Genomic DNA, 20399 nt, shown 5'->3' on the forward strand with positions numbered 1-20399 from the left:
GTTTATTTTATTCATAGGCCTAAATGTTCCTATAAAAGGATTTGTACCTCTTATAATTTTATCCAATCCCTTTAGCCTTGGTAGAAGCTACTGGATGTATTTTATTTTTCCAAAACCACCCACACAGATAGGTTGGAAGCAAAGGTCATCTTTCCTTTGGAAAGAGTTTCATGCCCCAAGCCAAATGGACAATAATCAGGAGCAGAGGGACTTTGTGTCTCCTTTCTTCAGCCAAGTCTCTTGCAACCTGTTTGCTATTTCTGGAGTCAGAAAGAGAGGAGAGGTTTTTGTACAACAGAGGCAAGTACACGGAATTAGGACTGAGAGCTCAAGTTCCTGAGTTTCAACTGAGTCAATTCTCAGTCAGGTCACTTTTTACAGATATCAGTGTAGAAAATCAGATTTTTAACTGTATAAGGTCAGAGGCTTCTCTCTGTTAAAAAAAAAAAAAAAAGGTAAAATGTTGTATATTAACCTGATAGGTATTTAGATTGGTTGCAAAGTGATATAGAATAGGAGACATAAATCTTACTTTAATACTCAGATCAAAAGACCCTTCTTTAGAAGGTCTTATTTTGATAACCAGCCCTGAGCAGTAACGTAGAGATATATTTTCAAATAGTTTTAGCCCATAATGCTCAGAATTAAAAAAACAAATTCTAACTGTTCTTTGGAGGAAAAGAGAAGCAAGCCTTATGGGTATCCCGAGGCCAAAAGTTACAAGGTTTTGGTTTGTGGTGCTTTGTCATATGGTTTGTATTGCTGTGCCTTCTAAACCACATTGACTAATTCTTTGAGCAGCTTCAGAAACACACAGAGTGACCTTCAGACTAAGAAAAAGTAGATGTTTCAAAAATAACTCCAGGCAATATATCACTTGTTCTAGATTCTCCAATGTTGCCATAGTAAGTGCTGCTATTTCCTCAGGATTTAAATACAATCCAAATCCTCAGGATCTTCCATTTCAATCTAAAACACAAGTTTTTGGAAGTACCTGGAAACAGTTACCCACTTAGGGATTCTAGCTGAAAAAGCTGGTCCATTGTTTGAAAATGAAAATGGGCATTTAAAGGTCTCTCTCTGGCACTGACACAACTACTCTGTGTGATGTTAGAGGCTCTAGACCCAGCACATAGACCATTTGGCAGGACTCAGGGAGGAGCTGGAGATGCGACAAAATTCCTTGAAGAGAAGGAGAAGTAGATTGTGCTTTGGCATCCCAAAGTGTATGATTCATTGATTCTTCTTTAGGGAAAATTTGCATGTAGCCTCATAAAACCAAGAAATTTATATTTGAAATGAGAACAACAAAAGTAAAGCTACAGAAAGGCAAACAAGAAAGCAGTAAATTTTAAAATGCAAATCTCCTACAAGGAGCCTAATTCTTTTTTCCTTTTTTAAACTATTACTTTGGCAAAGATTAAAAAAAAAAATACTAAATACTAAGTAGAGATATGGTAGAAGAGAAACTCATATACTGGTGGTGGAAGTAAAAACTTATACCTTTCTACAGTGTAATTTTGCAGTATAACTCCTGAGCTTAAGTATGCTTACACTCAATAATTTAACTTATAAATGTTTATTCTGAGGAAATAATCTAAAATTCAGAGAAACATTTATGAACTGAGATGATAATTGCAGAGATTTGTAACAATTCCAGTCTTCCACATGATAGAACTTTGAACATAAAGACATTTTTCTTCCTTTTCTTTTTTTTTTTTTTGAGAACATATCCAGGGGTCTCTCAATTGTTCCTCATAGCACAGTTTCCAGGCCATTTTATGTTCCGGCCAACATTTCTCTTCTACACAAACACACACACCATCACCAGCAGTATTCTATAATTTTTCCTCTAAAAGCAGTAGCATATAATCCAACATAACACTCTAAATCTGACATGAGCATCTCGAGGAACACTAGGAATGGTATCAAATTTATGTTGTTCATCCCCAAAAATGTTCGAGTAAAGTAACACTTATAGTAGCTTGTTTTAAAGATGTGCTTTCCATTATTTCATGTCATTATTCTAAATTTAGTCTTTAGAATGCTGAAAGCTGGTATCTGAAAGACACTTATTAGGCACCTAAAATAATTGCCTTCATAAAACTGAATTTAATTTGGCACCTCCTTTCTTCAGTGGACACCACTATAAATAAAAACCATGTGATTTTTATTTCTGCATTGGTTGCAAAAATTATTTTTCACTTCCACTTAGTGAAGGAGTAAACAGACAGAACAGGCTCCATCTTGAAAGCAGGGCTCCATCTTGGGCTGGACTGTGGACTTTGAGCTATATGCCCAGTATCTATGGAAATGACATACCAACTGGAAAACCAGACCCCCTCCCCCCACCCCCCCCACCCCCTGCCCCGGATGGGAGAGCCCCAGATCTCATACCTAGACTCTCCATCACGTAAAAGAATACCCTAATTATCTGTGTAACCGAATAGAATCATAAATTCTATTATGCTTATTGGGGTATGACCACAGGCCTATTGATAATTGTCCACTGTTAACTACCTAGGCTTAGAGCATACAAATCATAGGTTTAAGGCATACAAATCACGGGTTAACTTTGATTGTATCTTTCTTTTCCTTTGTTCATACTCGTTTCAGAGAATTTGGGGAGGTGGGTTTGAGCATGTACACTTAGGGTATATAAGGTTTTCACAACAACTGGTCGGGGTCCTTGGCTAAGAGGAGACTCTGCCTTGGGCCAACCAGTGTGGTAAACTGAACTCCACTATCTGCATTGTTCTTCCAGGTGAGTTTGTTTCCTGGAACACGTGGCTACAACATTAGGACACAATCACAAGAGAACAATACTGACACAACTAACAAGGAGAACATATAAAATAATGTAAATAATAATAGTTTTTGCAGAGCCCATCAGAGGGTTGAATTTGTGAAGAAATCTAATGAACTAAATCATCATTGGTAGAGTCATGATTGGGAAGAGGAGGAAGTAGTCACAAATGCTCATAAGAAAAACTCAGTTTAACGTTTCATAGATATTTAAAGATAGAGTGCATGCTGGCATGACTTTTTTGAATCCCTGGGAGATAAAGGAGAGTATTTTCCTGTTGACCAGTTCTTTTTTGTAGGCTTCACCAGATGTATTCAATAAAGTTTGGAAGCAGAAGAGTGCTGAGAGACCACCTTTAAAGGCAATGTTTCTATATCTCGCTGATATTGTTGGTAAAAATATGAAGATTATTTTGATAAACTTAGGTAAATCAGGTAAGCTCTAGAGTAATCATTAAGTTTTTATATTTAGAGAATTTCATTAAATTAGTTAAATTTTTATGCTAGAAAATATTCATAATGCAAAGAAAGCAATAAAGAAGGGATAGAAAGACATAAACATGAAATATTTAGAAGGCAAAAATATCAGGCAAATATAAATTCAACTACATCAGTGATAATATCAAATGGTAATGGATTAAATACTCTAATCAAAAGGCAGAGATTGTAGGGCTAGATATAAAATAAGATCCAACTATATGCTGTCAACAGAAAATATACTTTAGATTCAAAGATACAAATAGGTTGGCAATTGTAAAAGATAAAATACGAAAACAGGAACCATAACAAACAGAAGTGGCTATGCTAGTATCAGAAGCACTCTATTCAAATGCAAGTTTTGCTTCCCTATCTCCCTTCTCTGTTGTTTTTCTTTAGCACTAAAACCATGTGACTTACTTTACATTTTAGTTAGTTGCTTACTACAATCTCTCCTAGTAGAATGCAAGCTCTTTAAAGAGGGATATGGCGTTTGGTTTTGGGATTTTTTTTTTTTTTTGCTTTATTTTTTCTCTCTCATTTACTCACAGCTGGTCAGTTTTGAATCCAGCATCTAGGACAGGTTCAGGCACACAATGGGAGCTCAATATGTATGCATTTAATGAATGAACCCTATGAGCCCTAATTAGTTGCTAGGGATAGAATAGTGAAATCAAACAAAAGTCTTCCTTCTCATGAAACATAATTTATAATAGAATAATTTTTTTTAGTGAGAAGCATATTTTATTGAGCTACACAGTAACCATACACAATTAATGGAGATGATTGCAATTATTATTCCTTTCTCAAAGCCCAACCAAATTTTAAACAAGTGTGTATTTCATTTGCTCTCCAGTATCTATAATTAACATCAATTTGACTGGATATCGAAGATCATCTACCGTTTTATCACTGTCATCCATTTTCATTCTATTTGGAGGAGCAGAAACTGCTTGTGCATTATTTTATCAAATATCTAAATGGTTTAAAAAATTGTTTTTCAAATGGTTGGATTTTGCCAAGTATGTTTATAGATAATTCTTATACTCACAACCATAATGTAATAGAAATGTTTCACTTGTTTCTAATTCGTTTGAACTTCATAAACTTATATACAGAATCTCTCAGTTGTGTTCAACTTTTTGCAACCCCATGGACTGCAGCACACCAGGTTTCTCTGTCATTCACCATCTCCCAGAGTTTGCTCATACTCATTTCTATTGAATCAGTGGTGCCATCCAACCATCTCATCCTCTGTCCTCCCCTTCCCTTCTACCTTCAATCTTTCCCAGCATCAGGGTATTTTCCAATGAGTTAGCTCTTTGCATCAGGTGGCTAAAGTATTGGAACTTCAGCTTCAGCATCAGTCGTTCCAATGAATATTCAGGCTTGATTTCCTTTAGGATTGACTGGTTTGATCTTCATGCAGTCCAAGGGATTCTCAGGAGTCTTCTCCAACACCACAGTTTGAAAGCATCAATTCTTTGGCATTCAGCCTTCTTTATGGTCCAACTCTTACATCCATACATGACTACTGGAAAAACCATAGCTTTGGCTAGATGGACTTTTGTCAACAAATGATGTCTGCTTTTTAAACCTCTGTCTAGATTTTTCATAGCTTTTCTTTCAAGGAGAAAGAGTCTTTTAATTTCATGGCTACAGTCACCATCCACAGTGATTTTGGAGCCCAAGAAAATAAAGTCTGTAACTGTTTCCATTGTTTCTCCATCTATTTGCCGTGAAGTGATTGAACTGGATGCCATGACCTTTGCTTTTTGAATGTTGAGTTCTAAGCGAGTTTTTTCACTCTCTCCTCTTTCACCTTCATCAAGAGACTCTTTAGTTCCTCTTTGCTTTCTACCATTATGGTGGTGTCATATGCATATCTGAGGTTACTGATATTTCTCCCGGCAATCCTGATTTCAGCTTGTGCTTCATCTAGCCGGGTATTTTGCATGATGTACTCTACATACAAGTTAAATAAGCAGGGTGACAGCATACAACCTTGATGTACTCTTTTACTAATTTTGAATCAGTCTGTTGCTCCATGTCTATTTCTTACTGTTGCTTCTTGACCTGCATACAGGTTTCTCAGGAGGCAGTTTACATGGTCTGGTATTCCCATCTTTTGAAGAATTTTCCTCAATTTGTTGTGATCCACACAGTAAAAGGTTTAGTGTAATCAGTGAAGCAGAAGTAGATATTTTTGTGGAATTCTCTTGCTTTTTCTATGATCCAACGGATGTTGACAATTTGATGCCTGGTTCCTCTGCCATTTCTAAAACCAGCTTATACAGCTGGAAATTCTTGGTTTAGGTATTTTTGAAGCCTAGCTTAGAGGATTTTGAGCATGACCTTGCTAGCATGTGAAACGAGTGCAATTGTGTGATAGTTTTAACATTCTTTAGCATTGCTTTTCTTTGGGATTGGAATGAAAACTGACCTTTTCCAGTCTTGTGGCAACTGCTGAGTTTTCTAAATTTTCTTTCTTCAGACTTAAACTGAAAAAAGTAGGGAAAACCACTAGGCCATTCAGGTACTATAGAGAATTGTTTAATACTAAAATATATCCTGTGCTGTGCTTTGTCGCTCAGTTGTGTCCAACACTTTGCAACCCTATGGATTGTAGCCCACCAGGCTCCACTGTCCATGGGGATTCTCCAGGCAAGAATACAGGTGTGGGCTGCCATGCCCTCCTCCAGAGGATCTTCCCAACCCAGGGACCAAACCCAGGTCTCCCACATTTCAGGCAGATTCTTTACTGTCTGAGCCACCAGAGAAGCCCAAGAATACTGGAGTGGGTAGCCTATCTCTTCTCCAGAGGATCTTCTCAATCCAGGAATTGAACCAGGGTCTCCTGCATTGCAGGTCACTTCTTTACCAGCTGAGCTACCTGAGAAGCCCTAAAATGTATCCTCAACCCTTGTTATAGATTTCAAGTTTATATTTCATTAATTTCCCACGATAAGAAGACATTATCCTAAAAAGGTGAATTTATATTAAAACTTCTCAGGGGGCAATACAAATAAATTCCATTATGTAAAGATTAAAATAAGCAGGTTTAAGTTATGCTGGGACTAATTCTTGTTTTTTTTTTTTTTTAAAGGAGCATTCTATTCACTTTTGTCTTTTTTTCTCCCCTTTGTGACAACAAAGGCCATATTTTATGCCTCTTCCTTATGCATCTAAAATAAATTCTGATAACTACAAGTTTGGTTAGAAATATTGTCAACAATGATGAGGATTAACAGGTATTTTATCAAAACAATCCTCTATCTTTTTTGATAGCTATGAGAAAATAAGCTAATGTGTGATATTGAAGACTAGTGATAACAAATGACAATGGTAGTAACTTCTACACGAGGGAAAGTACCCACTTACTCTTAGAATTTTTTTTTTTTCTTTTAGAAAATCTGAATAAAATATGAGGGAGAAAAACAGTTGAGGTACTAAACTTCTTTAAAACATGTTTTGAGGAAATTCAAGCCAGACAGGAGCAAACTCAGAGTTATGGTAGTAAGATTTTAGTGTTTAATCTTTATGATCAACTGTCTTTTTTTTATGCAGGACTATAGTACCTATGTAATTGTATAAAAAGGGTAATAAATAATGCTATAGATACCATTTGCCAAAAAAAACACCTCATCTATACTTTTTTCCTAATACATCTTAGACTTATATATAGCTCAAATAAGAAACCCAGGAGGCCTCTCTTTGCTCCCCCATCATATTAATAGATGAGACATGGCTGCTTCTTCCCTTATAGCTTTAAAACATTTGGTTTGTTGTAGTTTTGTTTACTACCAAAGTGTGGGGTTAATAAAAAAATAAGTTTTTTTAAAGAAAATGTTCAGGGTAGATGATAAAAGAAAAAAGAATTCATCTCAAAACATGAACAGATTAATCAAACAAATGAACTCACCTGTCTTCGCATCTTTCCAGTCATCTGAAAGAATAGTCTTCGTCTGGATAGTGTACTTAGATATAGGACTATGATTGTCTGAACCACGGCTCCAAGTAAGTGCCACAGAAGTGGCTCTAATGTCTTCTATTCGCAGACCACCTGGAGGGCCTGGAGGGCCTGGAATGAAAATTTGGGTAGTGAATCAATGAATCCCAGCTAGTGAATTGAGTGTATATTGGAATACAAAATTGCCTTCCTTGCAATTAATCTAAAGAATATTTACACAATGAAATCAGTTTTGCCACATTCCTTTTAAGCATAAACTATAAGAAGCAATACTAATGGTATTTATAGTTTTTACTAAATGATTTCATGATGTCATTTTTATGAAAAGAGATAAATGCTGCCCTTTAAAAGCAGCATTATTATTCAGGATATATATGATAATCTTTGACTCATAAAATACAACTGACAACAAGGAACCTAACAGATTTTAATCATAGTGATATTTAATGAAATTTTGCTGAATACGTGAATCAGAGCAGATAACACTGTCTAGATATGAGGATAGTTAGTCATAGTTTCATTCTGCCTCTCCAAAATGGAACAAATACTTTTTAATAATTCTAAATGTTATAGTTAACTTATTTTACTTGGAGTAGAAATTTCTGAAAATGACTGTATGTATCATTTTGGGTAATACATTCCCTGTTAGTTAATGTAATAGAAATAATATTAAAAGAAATATTTCTATTTATATAAAAGGTAGAAAACAACTCTTAATTCAGGCATATCAGGAATGATCTAAAAACATCAAATAATATACTGAAGAAACTTAGGTCAGAAGAATTACTGCATAACACAATGTTAAAAATAGGATTTCACAGATGCTTAATAACTCAGTATTAATATTATTCATTTATTTTCTAAACTGAGAACACTGTGTTGAGTGGTAGAAATGAAAAGATAAATGAGACATAACTTTCAGGCTTTGAACAGATCTTTGTCATGAAAAGGGTGAAATGGCACAGTAAATAAGTAACTAAAAAATGCGTCATTGCTTAGTCGTGTCCAACTCTTTGTGATCCTGTGGAATGTAGCCTACCAAGCTTCTCCATCCGTGGGATTTTCCAGGCAAGATTACTGGAGTGGGTTGCCATATCCTTCTCCAGGGGATCTTGCCAACCCAGGGATTGAACCGGGTCTTCCACATTGCAGGCAGACGCTTTACCCTCTAAGCCATCAGGGAAGCAAAAAGACAGTAGCAAATGCCAGGATTATGGTTTACAACATACTTAGACTTTGTATCATGATTTCTTCTTTTTAAAACTGTGAGAAAAAGTTCTTTAGATGGTAATGTAGTGTCTATCACGTACAATGCTAAACAAGGTTCTGTTGCCAGAGAACTCCTAAAACAGACATTTCAGATAATGACATCACTTGTTTTCTTTGCATTGGAAAGGAGACCATCCCCAATTGAATTAGGCACAGTGAATAAAATAATCAACAACGTTAGTAAAGTGGCAAATTTTTTAAGTATTAAATAAAACACATGTTTGTATCTTTTAGGTGAAAGCAAATACAATGAGAACTCTTGAGAGCAGCTAGAGAAAATGGGCACATTATTTAAGTGCTTTCCTGTTTAAATGTCAGATCAGCTGCTTTATCTACAGTGCCTTGTTCTCCACATGGGCTTTGGTCTTTACAGAGGTATAGATAACACTCCAAACCTGCACCAATTTCTTTGTAATTGGTCCCAAAGAGAAAAATGTGTATAGAACAACACAATTGAGTTACTACTAACAGTAAAATACCACAAGACACAGCCTATTTATGATAGTAAATTTTATTTGGAAACACATAACATAAATTAATAAGGGTAAATAGATTCTTATAAATATATGATATGTAATAGTATTTTTATACTTACTGATGTTAATTAAAAGTAACAATACTATTCCATCCAAAATTAATGAAAATAACCACATAAATTATATAAAACACATTTGATATTCACAAAGAACAGGTTGCATTTTCCGTATGTAAAGACCACATTGAAAAACAATACACATTCTTGATCAGAACCACAATGTTCCTTACTTCACATAAAGCATCAGCCCAAGTCAATTACTGAGTAGAATATTTCAGAGTATTAAAATTAAAAATTAGAAATAAAAATTAAAAACTATATTTTTTAAAAAGAGAGAAAGTCTTATAGTGCAGGTATTCATACACTGATAAGGAAAATGTTAAAGGGAATTTAAGGCAAAATTGCCATAGGTTAGTCTTTTATCATTAAGGTGTAAATCATTTCCCCACGGTTACTCTCTGAAATTTTCGGATGGCAAATGAATGACTTTTGGAAAGGTCAGGTTAAAGTTGCATATTAATAATAATGTATTAATTGGGACACTATATGCATAATAATTTATCCCACTCACTGAGGAACAGTATGGAGCAAAAGGCTGTAATTATATTTATGCATTTCTTTCTCTGATATATGGCTGGCCTATACTGACCCTTCTTAATAAATATTTGGTGAAGACATAAATAAATTTATCACATTGACCTTCAGAGCTCCGCAAACATAACAGTTGTACACAATACAATCTTCATTCTTTCATTTGCTCTGAAATACTATATCACATTAAGAAGGTGAAATTGAGAAAATAAATGGAAAGGAGTTGGTTCATAACCCCAAAACCATAGTGTGGCAATATAACTTAATTTACCAAGTAGATTTTTTTCCATGTAGTAATTAAATACAAATATCCCCTAGGAAATACCTGAGAGGAAATATACTACTAAAGTACAGAGATTTTAGAGTTAAAAAAGGCTTGACTTTAAATTCAGTGCCTTGATTTATCTTGGGCAAATTTATCAAATTGACTAAGCTTTCATTTTCTCATATATAAAATAGGAGTAATAAAAATTGACCAGATTATTGTTAGGATTAAAATAAAAATCTTTAAGGAATGTAGTGCTAGGCCTGGTCTACGGAAAACCCTTAGTAAATTTTAGCTTTAATTCAATCATTGTTACACCTGTAAGAGCTTTCTGCACATCTGAGCTGTTGGACAGGATTAATACTAGTATAATAATTAACAAGGATCTGTTTATCAGATTGTTCTGATAAACACCAGTTCTTTCCACTCAAAATTAAGGTGTTTCTGGTAAATTTTTTGGAGATAAGGAAAACTGGTCATGTGAAGGCCCTCTAGTGTGTACAAAGGAACCAGGATGCAGCAAAACTAGAGAGGTGCTGTGGAGAGAAACCCGGCCAGCCTTGTACTCTCTCCCAGGAGAAAGGTTTTCTAAGCAGTGTAGCTCATGTTACTTGCTCCGTTTTTCTGTTCAAAATGGAAAGAAAGTGCTGTGGCAGAAAATAAAAAAATGTAGCCACTAGTTCCTCAGCACAAAGGCAGACATTTAGAAACTGACTATCCTTCTGGACATGGCCAGAGTGGTTATGAACCACCTTCTGTGGTTCAGTGAAATCTCACTGGCCACATCCATACTCACTTTTCCTAAATGTGTCCAGGTTCTCAATGTATTCACTATTAAATCACTGACTACAGGCAAACAAAATAATATATTTTAGTAAGTCCTTATTATATCTTAGTCTTTTATAATTCTTACAAATAACACTAAAATGCAAGCACATTATTTTCACTCCTTAATAGATGAGGAAATCCAGACATGAACAGATTAAATTAAATAACCACAGTCATCCAGCTAGCAAATGTTAAAGCTAAGATTTGAACACAATTGATTTGCCATGAGGCTTTTCGTTGACTATAGTGAAAACAATCATTTAAAAACAATATTACCAGATTCAAATTCAAAAATGGCCTTGACAGCTTTTGTTTAGAGACCTTTTCTGTTGCAGAGAATATGAATTACTTGGGCATTAGTGTGTATTTTGGGCAAAATGATAAAAACTGTGATACATTGATTATAGCTTTTTATATCTTTCTTGTGATCTGTTAACTCAGATAAATGAAGATAAATACATCGTATAAATACATCATATACATTCCTACTGTATTACATCCTAAGGTTTTGTTTTTATTATTGTAAAAGTATTTGTTAATATTTCCTGAAATTTACTAATTTTTTGGGAAAAAAAAAACCTATGTATGAACAAAATACAGATGTGATTTCCACTCAGTCTCTTTCATATGTAAACAATTAGAAGGAAAAAATGAACAGAAATAAAATTATTTCTCAATTCCATCATTTCTTCTTTAGGAATGTAGTAACACTCTGTGAAATAATTTTTAGACATTTGAGGAAAAATAGAGGAAAATTTTTTTCAAAGTGATTATTCACACATTATAAGTTGACTATATTTTCTCCATCAATAATTTTTTATTTATTTTTTAATTGAAAGATAGTTGGTTTACAGATTTTTGTTGTTTTCTGTCAAACCTCAACATGAATCAGCCATAGCTATACATATATCCTCTCCCTTTTGAACCTCCCTCCCACCTCCCTCCCCACCCCACCCCTCTAGGTTGATACAGAGCCCCTGTTTGAGTTTCCTGAGCCATACAGCAAATTCCTGTTGGCTATCTATTTTACATATGGTAATGTAAGTTTCCAAGTTACTCTTTCCACACACTCACCCTCTCCTCCCCTCTCCCCATGTCCATAGTCTATTTTCTTTATCTGTTTCTCTATTGCTGCCCTGTAAATAAATTCTTCAGTACCATTTTTCTAGATTCCATATATATGAGTTAGAATACAGTATTTATCTTTCTCTTTCTGACTTACTTCACTCTGTATAATAGATTCTAGGTTCATCCACCTCATTAGAACTGACTCAAAGGTATTGCTTTTATGGGTGAGTAATATTCCATTGTGTATGTGTACCACAACTTCTTTATCCATTCATCTGTCAATGGACATCTCGGTTGCTTCCATGTTCTAGCTATTGTAAATTGAAAGACACATGTATCTCATTATTAATTCCATCAATAATTGAGACTCATTTTCCCTTAAGTCAAGTGGTATAGAAGATTTGAAACTGGGATCCTCCAAGATTAAACAGGATGCATAGTAGTCAAGTGTCATGAATCAGTGACAATACTTAGCCAATAACCTTAATGCACTTTCTTCTTCTTAAACACTGACTGGCTTTCTAAACAACTGTGGTTGGAATTGGATCCAACATACTATTGGTCCTTCTAGGATTCCAGTCCACATAGCACACACTTAATATAAGCCTTGACACTAAACAGGAAACACACCCAATGTCATCCTATTTCCACTTGTAATTGCTCAGTAAGCAATTAAGAACAAACCATCACATATGAATATCCTATCCCATGGTTCACTGTTTATTTTTACTAAAATAGTAAATCTTAATGAAAAGTTTGAATGCTAAATGTCAATGAAAAGCTTAATGAAAAGTTCAGTATAAATTATTGTCCCTTTTAAAATAAGATAATCTGAAAATAACAATGCTGAAAGAACATGTTATATATATTAAGGCAGGTGGCTTCTTCTTTACAAAAATACATCAACTGAAGTTGCTTTTTTACTACAAGCCTGTTCTTGCTCTGAAAATTAGTTAAGATAACTGCTTTATGATAAGGTAATATAACACAAATTGATGTGTAGTGTTGTTGAAGCATAAGGCTGTATTAAGATGAACCTGAATATTAAATGGGAATATGGTAGTTTTTAACCTCTATCAATGGTATTTTAACCTCCTACTTAATAAAAATGAACTTAGATCCCCATTAGAAATGAGAATGAGGTTAAAGGGAGGTAAATGAATCTATGTAATTCTAGTTAATATTGATACAGTTTATCAAAGAAAAGTATTCTTTTTTTCCTGGCACTTTTTATACTTGTCATGTGGTTTCCTTTCTAATTTTTATTGACCCTTTCCCAAACTATATTCATATCTGATGGTATATATTGCTGGTATACTTTCAATTAGGGATCACTTAAGGTGCCCATAATGCTGATTCATGTACATCTCCATGGCAATATTTATGGATACATGGCAATCTCAAATTATTTTTAAAAATCTTATTAAAATGACAATTGCCCTAGATCTCCAGTCTACACTCTAGGATGCTTCTTTCCGTGACAATAATTGAGACTAGAAAATGAGAAGTAAAAAATTATGGAAATAAGTAACATTTCGAGCCAGAGACATGTATTCCTTTAAGATGACTGATCAATTATTTTTAAATTATATAAATATTTGGGATTCATATATATTTCTCTCAAAACTTCCCTAAGAGTTCTTCCAACCACAGATGGGAATGCTACAGTTACTAAAGGAGATGTTCATATAATATCCCATGCCTAAGAGTAAGCCTGTTTAAGAAGAGCAAAAGTATTTCTTGTGAAGAAATAAGAATTTTAAGCGTGTTTGTTTGACCAAAGAGGGGAAAGGAAAATATTTTCAAATAATGAAATTTTAAGCAGTTCCAATATTACTCTCTCATTTCTACCCACGTCCTTCCAAAAAGTATTGACCTTCCTTTCAAAATAAAGATCCAAGAAAGCTGATGCTAAGAGTTAACAATTAAATATGTCTACATGCTGTTAATCACTTTGTTATCTTCACTTAAATCTAGCTACTGAGATGACAGTTTTCTCCACATGCTGTCCAATTTCACTTCCCAATTCCAGGAATTGTTCCAAAAACCCTACAGGGCCATGAGCAGGCTTCAGTTGTTTCTTGCTGCTTTACGTCTTTTCTTGCCAAATTATATATAAGGAACCAGGGTACAGAAGGCCACTGGAATAATGCCCCTTAGCTTACATCCTAATTAAGATGACTCATTAGTGAATTTGACAACAGGATTGTCATTACCTGCTTGGGTAAATCAAACAGTCCATTCAGTGGCAATACTCTTGTATTATAATTCACCAATTCTTCATATTTTTTTCAGATAATGAGCTAATTTCTGAGATATGTAATTTCAAAGAAAGACAGGACATGAAAACACAAAAATTTTACTTGACCCTCATATGAGGTACTGGGTTAGTTCAGCAGAGAGTTTTCAGATATTAGTAAAGCTATATAATTATTTTCAAGTATCTTTCTGTTCAAAGTATGTTTAGGTGTTCAAAAGGAAAAAATCCTCTAGGAACTGGATTTTGGCAGGGGGAACTTCAGAAGCTACAATATTGAATTAATTAGTAAAATCTAGTATACTGTGTTAACAAAAAGTTTTCACACAAATAGTGAGTGTCAGCGATCACCAGGTTGGAGGCAGGCTCGCACAGACGGGGAGAAAAGGATCCACCATGTTTTTCTCTCCATCTTTTCTGTGTTTACCTGCAAGAGGAAAGATCAAGGCTGAAGGGCAAGTGTCGATGCCCATTTAGGAACAGGAAGCCATGTACTTTGAAAATTTGCCATATATCCTTAATTGGTAAGTTGAAATACGAACAAAGGAAAACTTCTAGACATTGTGGATGAGAGTCCAAAAAGGAGAAGCCTGAAGAGACAAGCTTTGGCCCATTCAACCTGTTTCCCTCAGAAATAGTGACTGACTTTCTAAAGAAAAAGAGTTGTGACTGAATCCCCTCTTCCCCTCTATAAACAAATGAAACAAAACAAAAAACTCCTAAAGCCTTTGTAATTTCACTCCACATAGAACAAGTCTACCTCCTCAAAATATGTTTGTGCCTTCAAGACTTCTAATTAAGAAAAAAAGCCTGAGGGTAAATTTAAGCTGTGACTTAAAAAAATTAATCAGAGATTGGGGTTGGAAGTTGCAGGAACCTGTGTCTTGAGAAATATATTTATTATTTATGTCTATACGGACGTTGCAGCAAAAGGGGAGGGAAGTAAAAGAAAATGTTTATAAAAAATCATCATGGGCAACATGGACTCTGAGACCTACAAGACCACAGTTTATTCAGCAGGTGAAGTGCTTTTTTAATCTATGTTCACCTAATACCAAAAGCCAGACCATTCCCTTTTCATCTTGTGGATCTTTTAATGACTATATGCATATACTGGTATAACTATACCATTATAGAAAACCATGACATTAACAAGATGTTCATCCTCCTGTGTTTCCTTACTATAACTAGGGATAGTTTGATTATTATAATTAGGCTATTTTGTAACCATTAGTATTCTCCTAGTTATAGTTATTTAAATAGGAGTAATAGTGTATAGAAAAACTTGCTAGGAAAATTGCTGACTACTCTTTGCAAATTTAGTCCTATGATAAATGGTAACAAAGGTTACATAATGCATTTGTCACTTCTATGTGTCTTTCAAATGTAAGAGATTTCCAAGTCTTTTGAAGAGAGGTGAAGTTGATAATTTTTGAGGTATTCTTTTTTCTCCCTTTCAAATGAAGTCTTGGTAGTTTTGCAGAGAGAGGGGGTTGTTAACAGTCACACAGGAAGCCTCCCTAAACAGTTGCACATTAGACTGCTATTTCTTGAATTAGTAACAGTAGCTTCCAGCCTTTGAGGGAATATATCAAATAGTGTTCCTCCAAGCTGTTTAAACCACAATCAGAAGCACCTGGTGTGTCCTATTCAGGAACAGTCCCTTTCCCCTGAAGAAATTCTCAGAGATGTTCAGGGGGCTCAAACACTGGCTGTTGAGGCCCTGAAGAATGTAGTGAGCTGATGTGGAAAACTCTTAAAGAGATGGGAATACTAGACCATCTGAGCTGTCTCTTGAGAAACCTGTATGCGGGTCAGGAAGCAACAGTTAGAACTGGTCATGGAACAACAGACTGGTTCCAAATAGGAAAAGGAGTACGTCAAGGCTGTATATTGTCACCCTGCTTATTTAACTTATATGCAGAGTACATCATGAGAAATGCTGGGCTGGAAGAAACACAAGCTGGAATCAAGATTGCTGGAAGAATTATCAATAACTTCAGATATGTAGATGACACCACCCTTATGGCAGAAAGTGAAGAAGAACTAAAGAGCCTCTTGATGAAGGTGAAAGAGGAGAGTGAAAAAGTTGGCTTAAAGCTCAACATTCAGAAAACTAAGATCATGGCATCTGGTTCCATCACTTCATGGGAAGTAGATGGGGAAACAGTGCAAACAGTGTCAGACTTTATTTTTGGGGGTTCCAAAATCACTGCTGATGGTGACTGCAGCCATGAAATTAAAAGAAGCTTACTCCTTGGAAGGAAGGTTATGACCAACCTAGACAGCATATTTAAAAGCAGAGATATTACTTTGCCAACAAAGGTCTGTCTAGTCAAGGCTGTGGTTTTTCCAGTGGTCATGTATGGATGTGAGAGTTGGATGGTGAAGAAAGCTGAGCGCCGAAGAATTGATGCTTTTGAACTGTGGTGTTGGAGAAGACTCTTGAGAGTCCCTTGGACTGCAAGAAGATCCAATCAGTCCATCCTAAAGAAGATCAGTCCTGGGTGTTCATTGGAAGGACTGATGTTGAAGCTGAAACTCCCATACTTTGGCCACCTCATGTGAAGAGTTGACTCACTGGAAAAGACCCTGATGCTGGGAAGGATAGAGGATGAGATAGTTGGATGGCATCACCAACTCGATGGACATGGGTTTGGGTAGACTCCGGGAATTGCTGATGGACAGGGAGGCCTGGCGTGCTGCAGTTCATGGGGTCGCAAAGAGTCGGACACGAGTGCGCAACTGAACTGAACTGAACTGAACCGGTGCTCAGGAGTATATTCCTCAGTGTGACAGAGTGCAGACTACTTTGTGACACACCTACATGCTAGTGGGTCACACATTATTTGCTGCTAAGAATATTGAAAATTCTTAATTTTGTATATTATTTTTTTGTAAAAATGAAGCAGATTCAAGTATATCCTTTTAATTTTGCTAGCTCTTGCTTACCTTCATCCCAATGTACTTTCAGATAAAGGGATTGATATTCCAGAAGTGTCCTGGGAAATGCACATGGACCCCACCCAAGTTCCTCACCTCGTCCCATGTCCACAGAATGACTATTACTAGCATTGGACAATTAGAAATCAAAATGATGTTTTACTTTTTTGGAAAAAAAAAAAAAACTTTTGGATTTATTCCAGAATCTGCAATCACTCATGAGTGTATTGGTCAGTTAAACATTATAATGGAAAAGTGTTTGGTAGAGAGAGCTTCCCAATGTACTGATCTAATGAGATATCCTAAGCCAGATTTAAACACATGTATGGAGGTTCTAGCACACAAGGACTGGATCATGTAGTCACCTTTAAGGAGGAAATAGGGAAGGTGTAAACCATGAAATAGCTGGCTTTGTAGAATACCAAAGGAGATTCACAGTTGGTTGGATTACCCTTTCAACATCTCTGCCCTTCTCTTTGAGTCTATCTCACTTAACCCCAGTGATGATGGTAATCAGATAGGAATTCAAAATGTGATAGGAATTCAAAAGGACAAAAATCCCCTCTCTGCAGCTTCTTAAACTGACCACAGGTTTAGAGGGTAAAGGTTTTTTCTGATTTCTTTCATTTTCTTTTGCTTAGGTGTAAAAAATTCTGTGACCCAGTCAAACTCCCAGAGCTCAGGTTAGTAAGGTTGGCTGGTGGGAAGAAGATGGGGGTGGCAGAAGCCAGTCTGCAAAAGGTACCATGAGGAAATAATCGCACATTCCTGAGACTTGAAATGGTAGATTTCACAAAAATCATACCAAAAAAACTTGTTTTGCTTAAAAAGAATTATATGCCATTAAGTCTTCTGTTGATTATTTTTTCAATAATGAAGCTAAGCATTTTCTCTTCTTTTTTAAATAAAATGAACTAAGAAGAGAAGATATTAAGAAATTCTAATTTCAAGTAACTTAAAAGTTTACTCTGTAAATTAACTTCTAATTATCAAGTCCTCAGGGTGTTTGGGTGGACAATTTAACTAATTTGATAAAACGAACCATATATCAACAATAAAAAAGGATGCACAATAAAAATGATCTGATCTGATTTTATATCTGGGGAAGTTAAATATTAAAGCGAAGTGAAAAAGATAAGTCCTTACACTTCTAACATGCAGCAGTTTTGTTAGGATGACCTGAAAAAATGTGTATGAAAGTTCTGTAGACACATACATTTTAACCTAAAACATTTAAACATTTTGAATGAACTGTTTTTAAGGCCAAAAAACACATTGTAAAAATAAAGTTTAAAATGATCTATTATGATTTATTTACTCTTTTTGCTATTGTAATTATAATTTATAATGTTGACTAGAGGAAAAAAATATTATAGCTTTCTCTTGTCATTAGACCTATCATAAATACATCATGGGTAAAAATAAAATTGCAAAATTTGCATCAGTAACTTTTCTATAAAATGAACATTTCTTATCAAAAAAGGCCTACATTTTAACTTTTTACATTAATTACTTTATCTCGGAATATATTTGAATTAGTACTTAATTATATTACTCTACAGCAATGAACTGGGCATTATATGTGAAGCCGGACTGCTGCTGCTGCTGCTGAGGCCGCTGCTGCTAAGTCGCTTCACTTGTGTCCAACCCTGTGCGACCCCATAGACGGAAACCCACCAGGCTCCCCTGTCCCTGGGATTCTCCAGGCAAGAATACTGGAGTGGGTTGCCATTTCCTTCTCCAATGCATGAAAGGGAAAAGTGAAAGTGAAGTCGTGTCCGACTCTCAGCGACCCCATGGACTGCAGCCTACCAGGCTCCTCCGTCCATGGGATTTTCCAGGCAAGAGTACTGGAGTGGGGTGCCATTGCCTTCTCTGGAAGCTGGACTGCCTGTATTCAAATCTTATCTTTTTGCTTAGTAGCTGAATGACCTTAGGCAAGTAACTTAGCCTCTCTGGGACTCAATTTCCTCATGTGTAAAATGGGGATAATAATAGTATAATCTCTTAAAATAGTGCCTGGTAAAATTAAACCTTTAGTAAATACTTATATATCCTTGCATAATATAATAAATGTATACTTGCAATATGCATTTTATTATTATATATAGTATATTATTTATCATATAGATTAAATTATGTAATAACAGATCTTTTTATTTTATATTATGTGTCTTTTCACAGCATAAAGATTGGAGCTGTAAACACATTTTGCCAACATACATTAAAATTAATTTTTTAAATATGAACCAATTGCCATTTATTCATGCTCATAAAGACTTGTGTATTATCTGTACCCCTCTTGTAATATGACATAATTGTCAGTTTAATTTGGCATTACTGTCTGGTAAATATACATTAATGTATTAAGATCATTATGGACCAGTGAATTGAAGTGTTTAACAACATGCCAGGCTATTAAGTTCTGTAAAGCTTTCCTGTTTTCTCTCCTGGAATCAGAGTGAGGAGAAGCAAGTTTGTTGATTGTTTTTTTAAGGGAGCCCTGGATATAAACCCACTGTAGCAAAGAATAAATTCCAGTTTGCCAAAACCTGAACAGTTAGCTTATTAGACAAAGAGAACAATTAATTGAAGAAAAGAAGAAGTCCTGCAATGAAACTTCTCTCACTGTACTTCAATGAGGAAAAAAAAAGTAATTAAATTTATATCAGGGCATCCTTCATAGTGTCATCTACCAGTTTATAACCCTCATATTGTTATGTTTTGATTTTTGAATTTGCAAAATGAAAGGTTAAACTAAATCATTTCCAAGATCATCTTAAAGTTTAAAATATCATAACTCATTCTGAAAGAACTACATACTTTGTTGATATAACTGAACATTTCCCTTAATTTATATCAATATACATTGAACTGACATTGAAAAATACAATTTCAAGTTATTACTGTACTTTGTAAATTTAGCAGTAATTAGGAAAGCTGCTATTTTTACTAGAGCTTTTATAAATAGAACTGCTAGTAAGTTCTAGCTTTGAAACAATCAAGCTACTTCTAAATTCTGCATTTATTATAAACAAATAAGCATTTCAGCTTATTATTTCAGCTGTAGCATTTAACAGTTATGGAGAACTGGCCCTTAGTAGCTTGTGAAATAGTTAATTCTCAATGGAAATGAGAAAGCTTAATTTCTGGGCAGTCTTCGCTATTAATAGATGTATCACTGTGGTGTAGACCCAAGTGGGGTCAGGATGCCTCTGAATGGTGCCCGGTCAGTCATTGTTCCAGCCAGTGTGGGCAGGGAGGGCCATTTTCCTGTCTCAGCCTACAAGGACTGATGAGATGGAATCTTTAGTTTGTCTCTGTGGCAAATTTTCTTGGCCAAAGTAAGTGGAAAGCAAAGGCAATTATCCAAGTATCTGAGATAAATGTG

At 35.2% G+C, this 20399-nt stretch overlaps 1 protein-coding gene across 2 annotated transcripts in view; it reads right to left on the reverse strand.

Annotated features, from left to right (window-relative positions):
- CNTN1 (contactin 1) overlaps positions 1-20399 on the reverse strand; it is a 364639-nt gene that overhangs the window by 80293 nt on the left and 263947 nt on the right. The window contains exon 16 of one of the 2 annotated variants that reach the window (XM_081587322.1): positions 7205-7363. In XM_081587322.1, the coding sequence (XP_081443448.1) occupies positions 7205-7363 (159 nt within the window). Of the gene's footprint in view, positions 1-7204; positions 7364-13020; positions 14493-20399 lie in introns of those variants that run through there. The other variant, XM_081587323.1, reaches the window with a different exon arrangement.

The sequence above is a fragment of the Giraffa tippelskirchi genome, chromosome 4 (genome assembly GCF_054371585.1).
Source record: "Giraffa tippelskirchi isolate mGirTip1 chromosome 4, T2T-mGirTip1v1.2.pri, whole genome shotgun sequence".
Classification (NCBI taxonomy): Eukaryota; Metazoa; Chordata; class Mammalia; order Artiodactyla; family Giraffidae; genus Giraffa; species Giraffa tippelskirchi.